Genomic DNA, 15,787 nt, shown 5'->3' with positions numbered 1-15,787 from the left:
GGTAGCCAGCCTTAACACGGAGGTAGCCATCCTTTCCGTGTTGATGCGTTCATGCGCCAATGACTCCACAAAGGCTCTGCTCATGGTCGCTATGGACTCCTCCATTCGCTCCACACTTGCAGCGACCCTAGAGACAAAACTTGCCAGATACTCCTGCATCTGTGCCTGGAGTTCCATCACCGCTGATCTCATGGATGGACCCAGAGGCAGAGGGTCGACATGCTGCTGATCCGAGCTGACAGAGTCCTGCGCCCTCTGACTACGACTCTCCACTGCTGTCCCTGTCTCCACAATCTGCTGATGCTCACTTGTGTGCTGTGATACACCAAGTGACAACACTACTTTATGTCCCGAAGGTCCCACCGAGGTGTGAGTGTCTGCGCTGGTGCTGGGTGTGCAGAATTCTGCTGACGCTGCGCCCTCAGATGTTGCAGCTTCCTCTGAGGAGTCTTGCGGCTCAGCCTCTTCTTCCTGGCTAGGGGGGACGGATGCTTGTGATGGTCCTGTGGGGGAGTAAAGGAAAGAGTTACAGATGTGATGCCAAGGCTACATGCACAAAGCTTTTTGCAGATGCTCATAAGTCCATCTGTCACAGCTTGACAATCATTATCAGCGACTCATGCAATGTCAAAGAGAGAGATGGGAAACTTTTCTGTCACCAGCTTGCTGTGTTGCACCCATCTCTCCGTCCCCCATGCGCGAATCATCCTCAATGCCAATGATTTCCAGGACGGCCTCCTCCCAGGGGGTCAGGTGGGCTATTGAGGGTGGCCCTCCTCCTGTCCTGGCTCGCTCTCTTTTGTTGTGAGCTCTCTTTTCCTGCAATGGGGGAGACAAGTGGAGGTTGAGTGAGAATGAAGGAGTGAGTGTAGAGATTGCGTAGCATAGATACTTAGAAGGAGACAAAGATGGAGTGGGGCTGCAAGACCAAGGGCCCTCCCTGTGTGTTGTCAGTTGTGTTCAAAGCATCAAAGTGAGAGGGAGTGTGAGGGCTGCATGGTGGAATAGTTATGTGAATGTGAGCATAGCGAGAGAGGGAATGGGTATGGGTGCATCGATGTCAGTGTCAAGTGGGATGTGGAGGAAGAGATTGCTGAAGCTGAGTGCTGGTGAGGAAAGGCAATGGGGATCAGATTGAGGGTGATGGGAAATTCATACTCACTTTTCCAGTGCGCTGAAGGTCATGAAATCTTTTCCTGCACTGTGTCCAGGTTCTGCGGGTGACTCCCAAGGAGTTGACCTCCTCAGCCACCTGCATCCACACTGCCTTGGTCTGAGTGGGAGGCCTCTTCCTCCCTGATGAAGGGAACAGCACCTCCATGTTGGCCCTAGCCCCATCCACCAATGCCTGAAGTGCCGCCTCGTCAAAGCGAGGAGCTGCTCTTGCCCTCCCGCTTTTCATCTCTCCTGCAGGTCCCTCTGACACCAAATGGAGGAAGCTTGGAAGCCTGCAGAAGAAGCAAGACTTGCTGTGGACCTTAAATGCAGCAGCAATGATGATGTCATCGGAGGGGACTTTCAGTCATGAAAAACCCCCTTGCAAAGGCTTCCCACACATTGGAAATCAATTGGCCAATTGAGTTAAAATTGCATCAATCTCCCACATCCATTTAGAATCGTGTGGGAAACACGAAATTCGGATAACACAACAACATCCCGCATGTGAGTTAAAATCACCCCCGATGTCTTTCCTAAAGTAAGGTGCCCAAACTGGACACAATGGGGATGAATTTCCACGGGAGGGGGGTGGTTCTCCCACTCAGGCATTGTAACTTCAGTGGAAAAGCTGCAGGAACCTCAGAGAGACACCATCAATGACATTTGCGCCACTTTCCTGGGGTTTCTGGGGCTCTTCTGCTGAGCTTACGGACCTGGACTTGGTTTTGTTTGTAACGGTTGGCTGTTTCTAGAACACTGCCTTCTGCAATTTTCCCCCAGAGTTTGAACTCATAATCTAAGCTGACACTTCAAAGCAATATAGCTCTGAGGAAGTGTTGCATTGTTGAAGCCAGGTGCCATCCTTTGGACGATATAACGGACCGAGATGCCTGTTTGAGCAGGCATTCACAAATCCATGGCTCTATCCAAAGAAGAGCAATGAGCTCACCTGGTCAGCATTTCTCCTTCACTTAATATTGCCTAAAAGCAGATTCATTGGTCATCCATCTCAACATAATATTGTCACTGCACTGCAAAAAGTAATTCATTGCGTGAAGTGAAGATGTTTTGATGCAGCAGTATTGGGCCGGATCTTGCTGGAGTGGGGCATCTCGCTATGTGGGCCATTAGTTAGACTTTTTCCGGCACCCTTCAGTCCTTGAACTTGCTTGCCGATTTGCGCATTAAAAAATGCCGTGCTTCGTTCACACGCCATTATTTTGCCAGCAAGATCCAGCCCATTGTATTAGTATTATTATTAATAAAACTACCTTGTCATGCTACTTTCCTCTTTGCTTTCAAAATTCTCATAAAAAGCCAGAGGTCTTCAACATTTTTTATTTTCCTGCTGAGTGTTCACCTCTCCAGCTTGTGACGTGCTTTGACATGTTTTTTTATCTGAGCATCATCATATAAATTGTTGCACCAATTTAACCAGTTCTGGGGTCACTGTAATTGCTCTCTTCAGTTAACTCAACAAAACCGTAACAAATTAAAAGCTTGTCTTGTGTAGAGAACCAGGTTTTGCTTTTTAACAACAACAACAACAACTTGTATTTATATAGCACCTTTAACATAGTAAAACGTCCCAAGGCGCTTTGCAGAAGTATTATAAGACAAAACATTTGACACCAAGCCACATAAGGAGAAATTAGGGCAGATGACCAAAAGCTTGGTCAAAGGGGAAGGTTTTAAGGAGCGTCTTAAAGGAGGAAAGAAAGGTAGAGAAGCGGAAAGGTTTAGGGAGGGAATTCCAGAGCTTAGGACCTAGGCAGCTGAAAGCACGGCCACCAATCAGGGATGCTCAAGAAGCCACAATTAGAGGAGCACACTTTAAAAATCACTTAACATGTTTATACTGTAAATTGTAAATATAAGTACTTTAAGCCCTTTAAAACAGAAAAGGGCCAAGCAGAAAAGGAGCAAGATGCCTTCTGGAGCGGAATCAGGTTGTTGTCCTGAGGCCCAATGACAGAGGCCTGTGACTAGTGCCGGTCCTCTGGGAGATGATACGAAGATTTAAAAGAGATGGGGAGGTGGTTAGATGACCTGAGGCCTAGTGTTTCAAGTCCAACAAAGTGCCAGCATGTGTGCTGGTCCCTGCTCAGAACAGGCATGAAGATTTGAAAGGGCAGCATCGGAGAGACCAGAAGACCAGCGATTAAGAACATAAGGACATAAGACATAGGAACAGGAGTAGGCCATTTGGCCCTTCGAGCCTGCTCCACCATTCAATAAGATCATGGCTGATCTGATCTTGGCCTCAACTCCAATTTTCCACCCGCTCCCCATAACCCTTGACTCCCTTATCGTTCAAAAAACTGTCTATCTCCATCTTAAATATATTCAATGATCCAGCCTCCACAACTCTCTGGGGTAGAGAATTCCAAAGATTCACGACCCTCTGAGAAAAGAAATTCCTCCTCATTTCCGATTTAAAAGGGTGCCCCCTTATTCTGAAATTATACCCCCTAGATCTAGATTTCCCCACGAGGGGAAACATCCTCTCTGCACCTACCCTGTCAAGTTCCTTCAGAATCTTATATGTTTCAATAAACCCCTCTCATTCTTCTAAACTCCAATGAGTATAGACTCAACCTGCTCAACCTTTCTTCATAAGACAACCCCTTCATCTCCGGAATCAAATCAAATCCGGATTAAACAGGGGCTATTGGTGGGTGGCCCAAAACTCTGCCAGCGCAAGTGTCGACTCTATCCAGGAATAAACATGACGATTTGAAGGGGCAGGCCAGAGACCAGCTGGGACAAAAAAGTGGGAGAGGAAGGGAGATGGGCAGGTGGTGAGAGGCCAGTCACCCAAGGCATGACATAACGGCAGCAGCCGGTTATGATCACAGAAACCCTGCTGTGGAAAATGGAGTAGTGTCCAATTCACAGGGCTGATTTTAACTACTTGCAGAGAATGCGCAGGCGGCGGATGAAAGCTGCCCGTACTGCCTATTGGAGGCCCAAGCTAGTTACAGGCCTGGGCCTCATTGCTGTTCTGCCAGCAAGCTGTGGTTGCCAAGCGAGTGCTCCACTGCAGCTCGGCAATTCTGGGAAGGGTGGGAAAGCAGCTGACGTCCACTGTGAGCCAGCCGACAGCTGGAGCTGGCCTGGAGGGTAATCCCAGAGGGTGGGCCGGCAGACGTCCACAGTTTTATTGTGGGCCCAGGAGGAACACTCTTGCACCCCTGGGCTGTGGATGATGATTTAAAATTCGATAGGGCCTAAATTCAATCGCCCCCGAAAACAGGCGCGGGGATTGCAATGCGCGATGATCCCACACCCGTTGCATCTGACGCAGGCAGCACGCAGACTTTAAATGATTGCAGCATTGAGACAGTGCTAAACACGCTGTTGAATGGCTGAATGGCTCAACAGGGGGCCCAAGTTCGTGCAAGGCTAGCACCACTTAATGCTAGCCTGCACCACTTAAAGCCAACCTATACCTTTTAAAGGGGAGGTGCATTCTGGCTGGAGCAGGTGCTGGCGGTAGCTGGGGAAGAGAATCTGACCTGCAAGAACACTGACTAAAGGCACAACAGGGGAGAGAGTGTGCTCCAAGGTACTCAGACTCTGCACTAGAGGCCTTGGTGGAGGAGGTGGGCAGGAGGAGAGAGGTCCTCTATTCGCAGGGGGCCAGGAAGCCCTCCAGACAAACTCTGCAAAGGCAGTGGGAGCAGATGGCTGTGACGATCGTTGAAATTTTGTGGTTCTATTGGAACATTTAATGTAAGAGGGGAGGAGATGTTGTGTATTTTGAATGTTGTATTTGAATTGTCCCACATAGCTTACCGTAGTTGTGATGTGCAATGCACTATGGGAAATAGAATGCATTGAGTGGAGAAGACTCTCTTGAAAGTGATGGCTGTGAACTGAACTCTGTCTTTGGAGCGTTGTTCACGTCGCTTGATCTGCTTGTCCTGCTGATACTGTACCACGTCTTTCACCTTTGGCGGTTTCAGCAGGTCGAAGTTGGTTCGTAGCTCTCTTTTGAGCCATAGAGTGGCAGGTGATGCTTTTGTGGTCGCATGTGGTGTGTTCCTGTAACTCAACAGGAAACTATTCAGGCACTGATGAAGCGTTCCCTGGCCTTGCGATGCCTTTAGAGAGTGTTTCATGGTCTGAACAAACCTCTCAGCTAGACCATTGGTCGCAGGGTGGTATGGTGCAGCCCTGATATGTTGTACGCCATTCACCTGCAGGAATGTAGCCACTTCTTGTGACACCCACTGTGGACCGTTGTCTGAGACAAGTTGCATCGGAGATCCAAATCGGCTGAACACCTCACCTAACTTCTCGATGGTCTTCTCAGCGGTGGTGGACCTCATTATAACAACCTCTGGCCACTTACTGTGCGTGTCAACAGCCACCAGGAACATTCTCTCCTCGAATGGACCTGCAAAGTCTACATTGTAATGATCATTCTATAGTGGACACTAGGTGGAGCCGTAGAGCTGTGTAGAGCTGTATATAAGACTACACTACCCAGCTGTATATATATTAAGACTACATTACCCATGAGGCACTAGGCTACCCACAAGGCAACAGTCAAGATGGAAGCCTCTACAGATACTGTACCTAGTCCACATGTGCTCAATAAAGTAACTAGCAAAAGCTAGCTGTGTTCATAATAAGAATGTCTATTTATTAATGAACATAAGATGGTACCAGGATACCAAGAGTTGTAAATATCTGCTAAAAAATTGTGAAAAGCGACATGGAGAATTTGAAGCCACCAGAGCGTTTGAATCTCGAGGAAAATGTCGACTAAAATTGACGGATTTTTAAACAACAATTCGAACTCTACATTGCTGCCATCGGATTCGGTACGAAGCCAGATGCAAGAAAAATAGCATTGCTGCTTACGGTTGCAGGCCCACAGGCGATAGAAGTGTTTAATCCAGAGGAGAACAGAGAAAGATTAGAAGATGTGCTAAAAAAATTTGATGCACATTGCTCTCCCAAAAAGAATGAGATGTATGAAAGATACATGTTCTGTTCTCGGACACAGCGGCAAAATGAGACTTTTGATAGCTTTATAACTGATCTGAAACTGAAAGCACAGACATGTAATTTCTCTGAGCTCAAAGCATCCATGATTCGTGACCAGATTGTGTTTGGTATTCATGATAAAAAAGTTAGGGAACGTCTGTTGAGAGAAACTGAACTAAATTTGGAAAATGCGGTGAAAATATGCCAAGCCAGCGAGCTAGCTCGAAAGCACGCGAAGACTTTCAGTGAAATCTATAATGATGCGATTGTAATGAGTGATAATGCTGCTGCCGGTGCTGTCTCCTATAAGGGGAAGAAACATGGGCCGAACAGAAATGAAAAGCAATCGGAGGATGAAATTTTTAATTGTAAACGCTGTGGTTACAAACACCAGTCAAGACAATGCCCAGCATTTGGAAAAATATGCACAAAGTGTAATGGAAAGAATCACTTTGCCAAACAATTCTTTTCAAAAGTAAAAACAAAGAAAGGGCAACGAGTTAATGTGATTGAGGACACTGATTTAAGTGAGACATTTTTTGTACGAATGGTGTCATGTGACGATATCAAAAAGGATACAGAAAATGTGCAGCCCTCAGAAATGGACAATGCTGAACATAAAGTCAATGCAGTAAAAGAGGACAAATGGATGATCCCACTGCAGATAAATGGAGCATTAGTCACATTGAAACTGGACACTGGGGCAAAAGCAAACTTAATCAGTATGAGTGACATTAAAAACATGAAAGAAAAGCCCAAAATACAGAAAAAGTCAGTACTACTGAAGGACTATAATGGACAGAAAATAGATAGCTTAGGTGTATGCAGACTTAAAGTGACAGTCAAAGACAAAGTGCATCATCTCATGTTTTCTGTTGTGGCTGAAAGACTTCATTCGATACAAGGTGACAAAGCTTGTGAAGACTTAGAACTGGTCAAGAGAGTCTTCCGGATAAACTGTGCCATAAGCAGACCAGATGACTCAGGTGATGAAGCAGAGAGCCCATCAAGGATGAAAAGGCCAAAGGGTATCCATGTCTTCAAAAAGCCTAGTTTCTCCAAGAAGAAAGAAAAAGACTTTAAGGTCAAAGAGAAGCCAAAGGAAGAAAAGCACAAAGAGGAAAAACACAAGGAGAAAAAGTCCAAAGATATAACCGCAGCAGATGTTGTTAAGAAGTGGAAAGAGAAAAAGAAAAAGAAGAAGCCTGCACCAGAGCAGGAAGCAGTTCCGGTGGATACTCCTTCTTCCCTCAGGCCAATCTTTGGTGTTCCATTAGCCGAGGCTGCTGAGAGGACTATGCTGTATGATGGGATCCAGCTGCCAGCAGTTTTTCGAGAGTGCATTGACTACATTGAGAGTTATGGCATGAAGAGTAAAGGAAACACTGAAACCCTCTCCAAGCAAAGATCGCAAGGAGACCTCGAACTATTCAAGACCAGATTGATGACAATGCCGCAACTGCATCTTGTCATTCACCGCAACTGCATCTTGTCATTCACCGCCAGAACAATCTCATGAAGACACATCAGACTTACCCGTGTTGAGAAGATCCACATGTGAAGTAAAAAAGCCTGATAGACTTAATCTTTGAGTACAATGTAAAGCTTTGAAAATGTGTTGACTGTTTTGAAAATGTTTATGTTTATATTGAAAGTTGATTGATATTGATTTTGTTAAACCTCAAAGAAAGGGGGATGTAATGATCAATAACATGTCATTCTATAGTGGACACTAGGTGGAGCCGTAGAGCTGTGTAGAGCTGTATATAAGACTACGCTACCCAGCTGTATATATATTAAGCCTACATTACCCATGAGGCACTAGGCTACCCACAAGGCAACAGTCAAGATGGCAGCTTGCACACAGGAGCACACATGCTGCATCTCTACAGATACTGTACCTAGAGAACGTGTACTGAATAAATGACTAGCTAGAAGCTAGCTCTGTTCATAATAAGAATGTTTAGTTATTAATGAACATAAGATACATGAATGCGGTGTCATGCTTCCTCCGGAAAGTCCCAGGGGTGAAGAGGTACAAGCTGTGGCACATTACGAACTCTCTGACATGAGGAACAGGTTTTAGTTTTGTCCTCAATCTGTCCATCCATACCCGGCCACCAGAAGTAGCTCCTCACTATTTCTTTCATATGAACCATTCCGCAGTGTCCGGAGTGTAGTTGCTGTAACACTGGTTTCCGTAGCGATGGTGGAATAACCACTCTCCTCCCCCACAGCAAACATCCAGACTGCACCGACAGTTCGTTTCTCCTTAAGAGTTATGGTTTCAGGTTTGGGTCATCGCTGTCAAGCTTGCCCCTGATGATAATGTCCAGCACTGCAGACAACACTGGGTCGTTTCTGGTGTTTCGTCAGACCTTTGTCAAAGTAACAGGCGCGTTCTCCACCTGACTAAAATAGCAGATGTCCATGCTACATGTCATAGGCTTGGTGACAGGCAGCGGCAACCTGGAAAGACTGTCGGCATTGCCGTGCAGGTCAGACTTGCGATATCTAATGTCAAATGTGTGTGCAGACAACAGCAGCGCCCATCTTTGCATTCTGCTCGCAGCAAGTGATGGAATCCCTGTATGTGGCCCGAAGATGGTTGTGAGAGGGCGGTGATCTGTTAGTAGGGTGAACTGTCTCCCGTACAAATATTGGTGAAACTTGCGAACGCCAAAAACAATGCTCAGTGCTTCTCGTTCTATTTGGGCGTAGTTAGTTTCACCAATATTTGTACGGGAGACAGTTCACCCTACTAACAGATCATCGCTCTCTCACGACCATCTTCGGGCCACATACAGGGATTCCGTCACTTGCTGCGAGCAGAATGCAAAGGTGGACGCTGCTGTTGTCTGCACACACATTTGACATTAGATATCGTAAGTCTGACCTGCACGGCAATGCTGACGGTCTTTCCAGGTTGCCGCTGCCTGTCACCAAGCCTATGACGCGTAGCATGGACATCTGCTATTTTAGGCAGGTGGAGAACGCGGCTGTTACTTCGACACAGGTCCGACGAAACACCAGAAATGACACAGTGTTGTCTGCAGTGCTGGACATTATCGTCAGGGGCAAGCTTGACAGCGATGACTCAAACCTGAAACCATATCTCTTAAGGAGAAACGAACTGTCGGTGCAGTCTGGATGTTTGCTGTGGGGGAGGAGAGTGGTTATTCCACCATTGCTACGGAAACCAGTGTTACAGCCATCACTTTCAAGAGAGTCTTCTCCACTCAAAGCACTCTATTTCCCATAGTGCATTGCTCATCACAACTACTGTAAGCTATGTGGGACAATTCAAATACAACATTCAAAATACACAACACCGAGGACCTGGATGTCGTGCCGCAAAAGGTTCAATGACCTCACACGAGTGGTCAAGGCCAGTGAATTCATCTTCAAATTCCATATCCCACCAATTGCACCACTAGCCTCACACATTGCTGAATGCACCACACAACCATCTCACAGCTTGCACACACTGTCAGCTAGTCAACCATGACAGGCACATCACCCAAACTCATTGCACCACAGTCACTGAGTCACTTTCGTCTCTCTTGCAGGACAAGTTGGTGCATAACCGACGGCAGCAGGAGTTACCCGGCGGGGGACAGGCATGGCTGTATGACCTTACTCCAATGGAGGAGGTGGTGGTTGCCCTCATTGGAGTGGCCATCGCTGAGCCCGTGGCCAGCAGCCCATTTAAGAAGTGCTCGTTAGGTCGCTGTAGAGACAAAAAAAACTGTCGGGGTTTGCACAGCGTAAGCTCCGCCAGGTTTTTGCCGACTAGGGCATCAGGCGCATGACTCTACTTTGCATATTTTAAATGGGTCTGCACTACTTTCAGACACCGCATATTGGGCACAGGACCTCACACCCAGGCACGCTGCTCTCATTTTTACACCTGAAATACCGGTGAAGCCCGGTGCTAATTTCTACCCCGCAGCCTATTAAAAAAGAAATAATGCAACAGGGGAGAGAGCAGGGGAAAAGAAACAAGATAAAGAGGGGATCGAGTGAAGAGCAACAATAACAGAAAGAAACAGGAGTAGCGAAACGTTTCAAAAAATGACCATCACCAATTTAGGAAGGAAACGCTCACAGAAAATGTGAACCTTTTGTTCATTTTAAATATGGAGGCCGGGGTGGTGTCACTTGTTATCCAGGGAGAAATGCACGGAGGAAAAATGCAAAATAAGAGCGAACCTGAACAGGAAGCAGTCTAACGCGCCCCCCCCCCCCAGGTAATGTTAGACAGTAAACAGTCTAACGCCCCCCCCGAGTAATGTTAGACAGTAAACAGTCTAACGCCCCCCCCCCCCCCCGCCCCGGGTAATGTTAGACAGTAAACAGACTAACGCCCCCCCCCCCCCCGCCCCGGGTAATGTTAGACAGTAAACAGTCTAACGCCCCCCCCCCCCCCCCGCCCCGGGTAATGTTAGACAGTAAACAGTCTAACGCCCCCCCCCCCCCCCGCCCCGGGTAATGTTAGACAGTAAACAGTCTAACGCCCCCCCCCCCCCCGCCCCGGGTAATGTTAGACAGTAAACAGTCTAAGGCCCCCCCCGGGTAATGTTAGACAGTAAACAGTCTAACGCCCCCCCCGGGTAATGTTAGACAGTAAACAGTCTAAGGCCCCCCGGTAATGTTAGAGAGTAAACAGTATAACGCGCCCCCCCCCCGGGTAATGTTAGACAGTAAACAGTATAACGCGCCCCCCCCCCGGGTAATGTTAGACAGTAAACAGTCTAACGCCCCCCCGGGTAATGTTAGACAGTAAACAGTATAACGCGCCCCCCCCCCGGGTAATGTTAGACAGTAAACAGTCTAACGCCCCCCCGGGTAATGTTAGACAGTAAACAGTCTAACGCCCCCCACCGGGTAATGTTAGACAGTAAACAGTCTAACCCCCCCCCCGGGTAATGTTAGACAGTAAACAGTCTAACGCCCCCCCCCCCGGGTAATGTTAGACAGTAAACAGTCTAATGCCCCCCCCCCCCGGGTAATGTTAGACAGTAAACAGTCTAACGCCCCCCCGGGTAATGTTAGACAGTAAACAGTCTAACGCCCCCCACCGGGTAATGTTAGACAGTAAACAGTCTAACCCCACCCCCCGGGTAATGTTAGACAGTAAACAGTCTAACGCCCCCCCCCCCCCCGGGTAATGTTAGACAGTAAACAGTCTAACGCCCCCCCCCCCCCCGGGTAATGTTAGACAGCAAACAGTCTAATGCCCCTCCGGGTAATGTTAGACAGTAAACAGTCCAACGCCACCCCCACCGCCCCCCCACCCCGGGTAATGTTAGGCAGTAAACAGTCTAATGCCCCCCCGGGTAATGTTAGACAGTAAACAGTCTAACGCCACCCCCCGCCCCCGGTAATGTTAGACAGTAAACAGTATAACGCGCCCCCCCCCGGGTAATGTTAGACAGTAAACAGTATAACGCGCCCCCCCCCGGGTAATGTTAGACAGTAAACAGTCTAAGGCCCCCCGGTAATGTTAGACAGTAAACAGTCTAACGCCCCTCCCCCCGGGTAATGTTAGACAGTAAACAGTCTAACGCCCCTCCCCCCGGGTAATGTTAGACAGTAAACAGTCTAATGCCCCCCCCCCCCCCGGGTAATGTTAGACAGTAAACAGTCTAACGCCCCCCCGGGTAATGTTAGACAGTAAACAGTATAACGCGCCCCCCCCCGGGTAATGTTAGACAGTAAACAGTCTAATGCCCCCCCCCCCCCGGGTAATGTTAGACAGTAAACAGTATAACGCGCCCCCCCCCCGGTAATGTTAGACAGTAAACAGTCTAATGCCCCCCCCCCCCGGGTAATGTTAGACAGTAAACAGTCTAACGCCCCCCCGGGTAATGTTAGACAGTAAACAGTCTAACGCCCCCCCGGGTAATGTTAGACAGTAAACAGTCTAACGCCCCTCCCCCCGGGTAATGTTAGACAGTAAACAGTATAACGCGCCCCTCCCCCCGGGTAATGTTAGACAGTAAACAGTCTAATGCCCCCCCCCCCCGGGTAATGTTAGACAGTAAACAGTCTAACGCCCCCCACCGGGTAATGTTAGACAGTAAACAGTATAACGCGCCCCCCCCCCGGGTAATGTTAGACAGTAAACAGTCTAACGCCCCCCCGGGTAATGTTAGACAGTAAACAGTCTAACGCCCCCCCGGGTAATGTTAGACAGTAAACAGTCTAACGCCCCCCCGGGTAATGTTAGACAGTAAACAGTCTAACGCCCCCCACCGGGTAATGTTAGACAGTAAACAGTATAACGCGCCCCCCCCCCCGGGTAATGTTAGACAGTAAACAGTCTAATGCCCCCCCCCCCCGGGTAATGTTAGACAGTAAACAGTCTAACGCCCCCCCGGGTAATGTTAGACAGTAAACAGTCTAACGCCCCCCCGGGTAATGTTAGACAGTAAACAGTCTAACGCCCCCCACCGGGTAATGTTAGACAGTAAACAGTCTAACGCCCCCCACCGGGTAATGTTAGACAGTAAACAGTCTAACGCCCCCCCCCCCCGGGTAATGTTAGACAGTAAACAGTCTAACGCCCCCCCCCCCGGGTAATGTTAGACAGTAAACAGTCTAACGCCCCCCCCCCCCCCCGGGTAATGTTAGACAGCAAACAGTCTAATGCCCCTCCGGGTAATGTTAGACAGTAAACAGTCCAACGCCACCCCCACCGCCCCCCCACCCCGGGTAATGTTAGGCAGTAAACAGTCTAATGCCCCCCCGGGTAATGTTGGACAGTAAACAGTCTAACGCCACCCCCCGCCCCCGGTAATGTTAGACAGTAAACAGTCTAACGCCCCCCCCCGGGTAATGTTAGACAGTAAACAGTCTAGCGCCCCCTCCCTCGGTAATGTTAGACAGTAAACAGGGCGATCCACAGACTGGCCCAGAATGAAGCAGACTGGACTTTCACAGAGCCACAATCATTGGCAGTCCGCAAATTTCATTGGAGTTGGTTCTGGGAAAAGACTACAGTATAAATAGAATATAAGAAAGTGGAAATAACACGAGAAAAGCGAACGTGTACACATGAATTTTAGCACATAGGAGTGAAAATATTAAACTCAAGCAGGTTCTACTTTAGTCTCACTCAAGAATTCAGATTCAGTTTTGTGGTAATAATACATTTTCATAAAGTTCATTAATTTTTTGGTCCATGTTGGATTCGGTTTGCTTTAATCCTGTTTTCTATTTTTTTAAATTGCCTAAATCAATTATAATTTGTGACCATTAATCAATATAATACTTGTTGGATTCCTCCAGTTCTTTAGTGTACTTTTTGTTTGCCATCTATTAATCAGGAGCCCAGCGCAGCTCATGGATCCGCCTTTACCTTTTCCCCTGTTGGAACGTGCAGGCCTTCCATCACCTTGGCAAAGGAGCCTTTGTTGATCATCTTACCCACCAGGTAATTTCCAACCCGCTTTGTGTGAGAGAAACTTTTCACCAGATCCTGAGGTAATGTAATAAAACACTCCGGCACTTCAGAGTCCTTGTTCGCTTCATCCCATACTGGCAGCACACGCTTCACGTCGCCGGCTTCTACGAGGATGTCTTCCAAAGCTGATCTAACTTCTGCAGGCATTGCTGGGCAGGGAGGATGAACAGAGCAGCTCCCACAAGGCTGGAGTCAACTGTGCTTTGTGCACATCACCGTGGGGGAATGAGCACAGAGCCCATTATGACGGGAGTCCTCGCTGAAGGATTACCTCCCAGTTAATGATTTTCCTCAAGGCATACTGGTCCGCTCAAGCACAACGATGGCATAGATAATTAACCAAACTGATATCCACTGTTGTCAGTCATCCTCCCAGGTCATCAACAAAGGATATTCAATCCCAGCGTGGAGTTTAAACAAAAAGCTTTGACACAGGCAGACTTAGGCACTGAGTGTCGTGTGGTCGAAACTGATGGTCTAGTTTGTAGTGGAGCAGATTTGCAGAGGATGGGACTGAATCAGCCATTCATTATAATAATGAGCACTCTTCAAGAAATACCAGTAGATCTGGTAGAGAGGTCTGCGAGAGTGAACTTGAGAAGGAAAGAGAATGGGATGATTGCAATAGTATTTATTTCCAAAGAGTACGACACATATGAAAGAGAGATTGAGCAAGGCTCAGTTGAATGTTTTTTGAGATTTGACAAGCACTGCAGCATTATCTGTTTTCAGTGAAACCTGAGGCTCTTTTCAGCAGTACAGTTAGACGTGTAATACACCAGTAGTCTTTGCCTAAATCAACATAGTGTGGCAGAGCCACTGAATGACTCTGGCTGACTGTATATAATTCCCTTTAACGATGTTCTAACACCAGCCTAAACCTGTACCATTGTGTTAGGCATTACTTTTGTGTTTTGTATATAGAGTTTGCATGTACGGGGCGTGGCCCCTTTAAGAGCGCGGGAAAACGCGGGCAAATGTGATGACGTCACGTCGCAAGCCACGGGGCTGCACAGGCAGTCCCCGTGGAGCCTCTGATCAGTAAAGACCTGTTTGCCTGTTCCCTGGTGTCAATCTCAGTTATTTATAGGAATTTGTCAATTCCTACATTGGTGACCCCACTTTTGTGAACGTTTTCACAAAAGAAGAGCACAGCATGGAAGCAAATGCTGTGTCACTGAAGCTGCCACAGTTCTGGGAGCAGCAAGCGACCTCGTGGTTTATTCAGGTCGAGGCCCAGTTCGCCCTGAGGAACATCGATGCGGATCAGACCAAATACCTGTATGTGGTCTCCGCACTCGACAGCTCTACCGCCTCTCGGATCGTCAGCCTCCTTGAAAACCCCCCAACGGAGCGCAAGTATGAAACCCTCAAAGCGCAGTTACTGCAGGTTTTCGGGCTCACAAAATCAGAGCACGCCCGTCGATTATTCGCGATGCCTGGCCTCGGGGACTCCAAGCCTTCAGAGTTGATGAGCCAAATGCTCACACTCCTGGGCTCAGAGCCGGAATGCTTCCTGTTCCGAGAAATTTTCCTCAGCCAACTGCCTGAACAGGTGCAAGCTGCCCTGGCCAGATCTGAAATCGTGGACGATACAACACTCGCTGCGGAGGCTGACAAAATTTTTGCTGTAACTCGGCAGTACTGCGCTGCCACGAGGCACCCATCCCCCGCAGACGCCGCGCCAGCTCGTCAGTCGGCTGGGCTGTGTTTCTGCCACGCGCAGTTCGGCGCGAAGGCGAAGCGTTGCCGCCTTCCCTGCAGTTTTCCCAAAAAAAACAACCAACAACTGCGTCCACCGAGGAACGGGTCTAACGGACACCCCGCGGCCGCGATGGCGATCGGCAACGCGGGAAAGTTGCTCTTCATCACCAACACTCTCGCCGGTCGCCGTTTTCTGTGCGACACCGGAGCGCAGTGCAGCATTTTACCCGCGTCCGCCCTCGATGTGCAGACGGGGAATCACGGCCCCACCCTTGAAGCGGCCAATGGCAGAGCAATTCAGACCTTCGGCAGACGGCGAGTTGAGGTGTGCTTCAGGGGGCAACGCTTTCACTGGGAGTTTGTTTCGGCCAAAGTTTCCCAGCCCCTCCTCGGCGCGGATTTCCTGTGCGCCAACAGCCTCCTGGTCGACGTCAGGAACTGTCGGCTGATCAACGCAGC

General features: G+C 48.4%; 1 protein-coding gene across 1 annotated transcript in view; it reads right to left on the bottom strand.

Moving 5' to 3' along the window:
• Positions 1-13,771, bottom strand: part of LOC147112920 (uncharacterized) — a 74,412-nt gene extending 60,641 nt beyond the window's left edge. The window contains exon 1 of the mRNA XM_085996250.1: positions 13,520-13,771. Within this exon, the coding sequence (XP_085852376.1) occupies positions 13,520-13,771 (252 nt within the window). The remainder of the gene's footprint in view (positions 1-13,519) is intronic.
• Positions 13,772-15,787: the final 2,016 nt, after the last annotated feature.

This window comes from Somniosus microcephalus, chromosome 9, assembly GCF_052327205.1.
Source record: "Somniosus microcephalus isolate GS21.2 chromosome 9, FLI_Smic_1.0, whole genome shotgun sequence".
Lineage (NCBI taxonomy): Eukaryota > Metazoa > Chordata > Chondrichthyes > Squaliformes > Somniosidae > Somniosus > Somniosus microcephalus.
This window is presented reverse-complemented; position numbering and strand designations above follow the sequence as displayed.